The sequence below is a fragment of the Morone saxatilis genome, unplaced genomic scaffold, assembly GCF_004916995.1.
Source record: "Morone saxatilis isolate NCDOM2014 unplaced genomic scaffold, NCSU_SB_2.0 Contig10, whole genome shotgun sequence".
Taxonomy (NCBI): Eukaryota; Metazoa; Chordata; class Actinopteri; family Moronidae; genus Morone; species Morone saxatilis.
In genome coordinates, this window is record NW_023339652.1 from 6,188,753 (window position 1) to 6,191,770 (window position 3,018).

At 49.5% G+C, this 3,018-nt stretch overlaps 1 protein-coding gene across 1 annotated transcript in view; it reads left to right on the plus strand.

Moving 5' to 3' along the window:
* Window positions 1-183: 183 nt before the first annotated feature.
* uhrf1bp1l (UHRF1 binding protein 1-like) overlaps window positions 184-3,018 on the plus strand; it is a gene marked incomplete in the record, with an annotated part of 36,493 nt that continues 33,658 nt past the window's right edge. The window contains 1 exon segment of the mRNA XM_035673940.1: window positions 184-642. Within this exon segment, the coding sequence (XP_035529833.1) occupies window positions 599-642 (44 nt within the window).

The following is a 3,018-nucleotide window of genomic DNA, read 5'->3' on the forward strand; positions in this document are numbered from 1 at the left end:
GTTGCCACATCCTTTTGAAGTCCTTTAATCTGTCACTAAGAGAACAACGAATCCTTTCCAGATGCAAGGTGTCAGTCTATTCTATTCTATTCCAGTATCTCCTCTAAACACAGACATCTCAAAGGCGTTTAGGGGTTTCCGAGCGTACCGTGAACGCATCCCGACGCCCCGCCCTGACGCTCTGACGCAGTGACAACAGACGACGTCCCTCCGACGCTGCCCAGGTGTTCGCTGTATGGATATTGCAGAAGATCTGCTCCGGTTCTTTTATTTTTTTCTAAATCACTTATATCTGCATGAAATGGCCTAAAGAGATGCTGTGTGTTTGTCGCCGAGGACTCCTGAAAAATGCCCCCCAAACAAACACACACACACACACTCATTCTCTCGGAGAGTGAAGCGGGAACGGCAGTGAAAACATGAAGACTGACGCGGGGATGAGAATTTGAGCTGTGTGTTTATACCTCGAGAAAGGGGGAGAAAGGGGGGAGGAGAAGAGGAGAGAGAGAGAGAGAGAGAGAGAGACAGAGCTAGTGGTTAGCTTAGCTCAACCGGCCGGCGGCTCCTCCTCGGATAAATATCGGACTCTGGTGCCGCCATGGCCGGACTCATCAAGAAGCAGATCCTGAAGCATCTCTCCAGGTCAGTACCGGTCGGTGGTGAGCAGACATTGGAGTAGTTGCATTGTAGAAGAGGAGGAGGAGGAGGAGGAGGAGGATAGACGGCTAGTCGGCTAACTTGCTAACACGGGGAGGGAGGGCGGAAGGAAACGCAGGAGCGACCGAGGGAAGAGGAGGTTAGCTCGCCAGTGAAGGTCTAATCCCTCCACGCTTGGCTTTAACAGGTTGAACCGGTCTAGTGGTGGAGTCAGATTGTCTTAAAACCACAATCTCAGCCTTCCCCCTGAAGGTGTCACACAGTGAAGCGCCTGCTGATGAACACACACACACACACACACACACACAAATCATTAAATTCACTTTAATGTGACATAAATGTGTGGAGGCAGGGGGGATTTGTGCAGGTTTGTTTACCCGGGTTTAAACCCTGTGCCTCCCTGTCAGACATCACACAGTGCACATAGACCCTCAGCACATTAGAAAGGGAAATCAGCTTTATTTGACAGCATTATGTGTGCCTGGAGATACATGAACATGATATTTGCTCAGGATCTGTGTAATAGCGCTGCCACTTGCTTTGTAAGGCGCCCCTGTATTTGTTTTATTGCCTTGCTGTTATGGGCAGCTCTCAGCTCGACCCGCTTCACATCCATTATTTATTGTTTTCCACTGTCCCTCAAGGGGCTTTGAATGGTCTGCTCCCTTGTTTTGTTCCAGGGGGAGAACTTGAAACACGCAGCACTGTTTTCCTCCCACAGACTCACCTGCTGATGACCTAAAACAGAGCACATTCACATGCAGGAGTGTGCTGAGCAATAAAAGGTGGACAGCGCAAATGACAGCTGTCACATTTATAACGCAGAGCACAGATGACTTTTAAAAGAAGCCCATCAGTATGCAGGTTGACTGGTTTGTGCTCTTGAAAAAGGAGAAGCGTAAAGGTGAGAGAAGTCTTTTGTGGCGGCTGACTTGTGATTAATTAGTGGTTCATACTTTAATGGTGCTCTGCTCACAGCCGAGATCTGCATTGTCGTCCTTCGTTGTCCTAGTCCTCTTTAAGTTGTGTCTCCCTGTGTGTGTGGAGGCGAGATGTTTCCGCAGATGACTGTGCATGCCTTCAGCAGCATTGGTTTCAAACACTTGACAGGAAATGACTTGTGATATCATCTGCCTTTGGGCTTTGTCATCTGATCTTTCGAAGGTCCCGTGGCCCCCGGTTGGAAGCTGACTGACGTCTCTGACCTGTCGGGGTAAAAAGTGCTGCTGTCAGAATGCCAAATCAGCATCACCTCGTGCGTTTACTCCGCTGTGTGGCGGCGGACACGGGAGACTATGGTTATTACGCCTGCTTGGGTGACTTAGCTCGAGGAACGGCTTAGAGGTAGTCTGCTTCATCAGCTTCAGCCAGGAATAGTTTGCCCTGCTCGCTTGACTGTTCGTACACGTCGTGGGTGTGCTTACACAGCTACAGGTCGTGTTGTGGGTGTCAACATGTCGGCTCAGCCTCTGTGCTCAACGGCCGCAGAGGACGCACGTCCGTACAGTGCTGTCCGTGACCGGGACGAGGCCACGTCTTTACAGTTCATTGACTCAGAAATCCGCAATGGCTGTTCCTCCCCTGGCGCAAGACAAGTGCACTGAGGCGTGCGTGACATATTAAACTAGTTGAGAGGGCCCTTTTGTGCAACTTGAACTGTTGGAAGAAGCATTGTGTGTGACATTTCATGTGCAAGGAGGAGTCCGTTGATGTTAAGCGGCAGGGCCGAGTTGTTGGCGAGCGTTTGTTCCGCGTTTCCCCCCCGATGTAAGAGCGGTGTTGATGAAGTGGTTTCGCACAGTCGAACTCGGGTGGCCCCTTGGGGGTGACTAGCTGACAAGGTGTGTGTTTGTCTACATTACAGGCAGGTGTAGACTATCGACAGGACGCTGGCCCACAGCCAGACAGAGCGAGATCATGTTACACACACAGACACACACAATATATAGATGGATGTAGAAATACCTAAACACAGTTACACATGCTTGGTCCCATCCCATCTACTCCCAGAAGAGAGAGTTTCTCTTGTTGGGTCAAGGAGATGAAAGTCCAGGTTGACCTGCAGAGCGGGAACATTTAGCCGGTGGATATTCTCACACTGGAGCTTAAAAACAGGTGTTCCTGACGAACAATGAGAAGCAACCTGTGTGAATGGCAGTGAGATGGAGCTCTGTAGAGAAAAGGAGATTTGAAAAGTCCTACTTTCTTCCCTCTTACCTCCTTTTCCTCAGTCTCTTTCCTCGCTTCCCTTCCATATTCCATCGTTCCATTCTTGTTTTCCTCTACACTTCCTCTCCTCTTGTTCATCAGCCACTTACAGTTTGTCACACCCACTCTTTATATTCTTATTTTGACATTAAA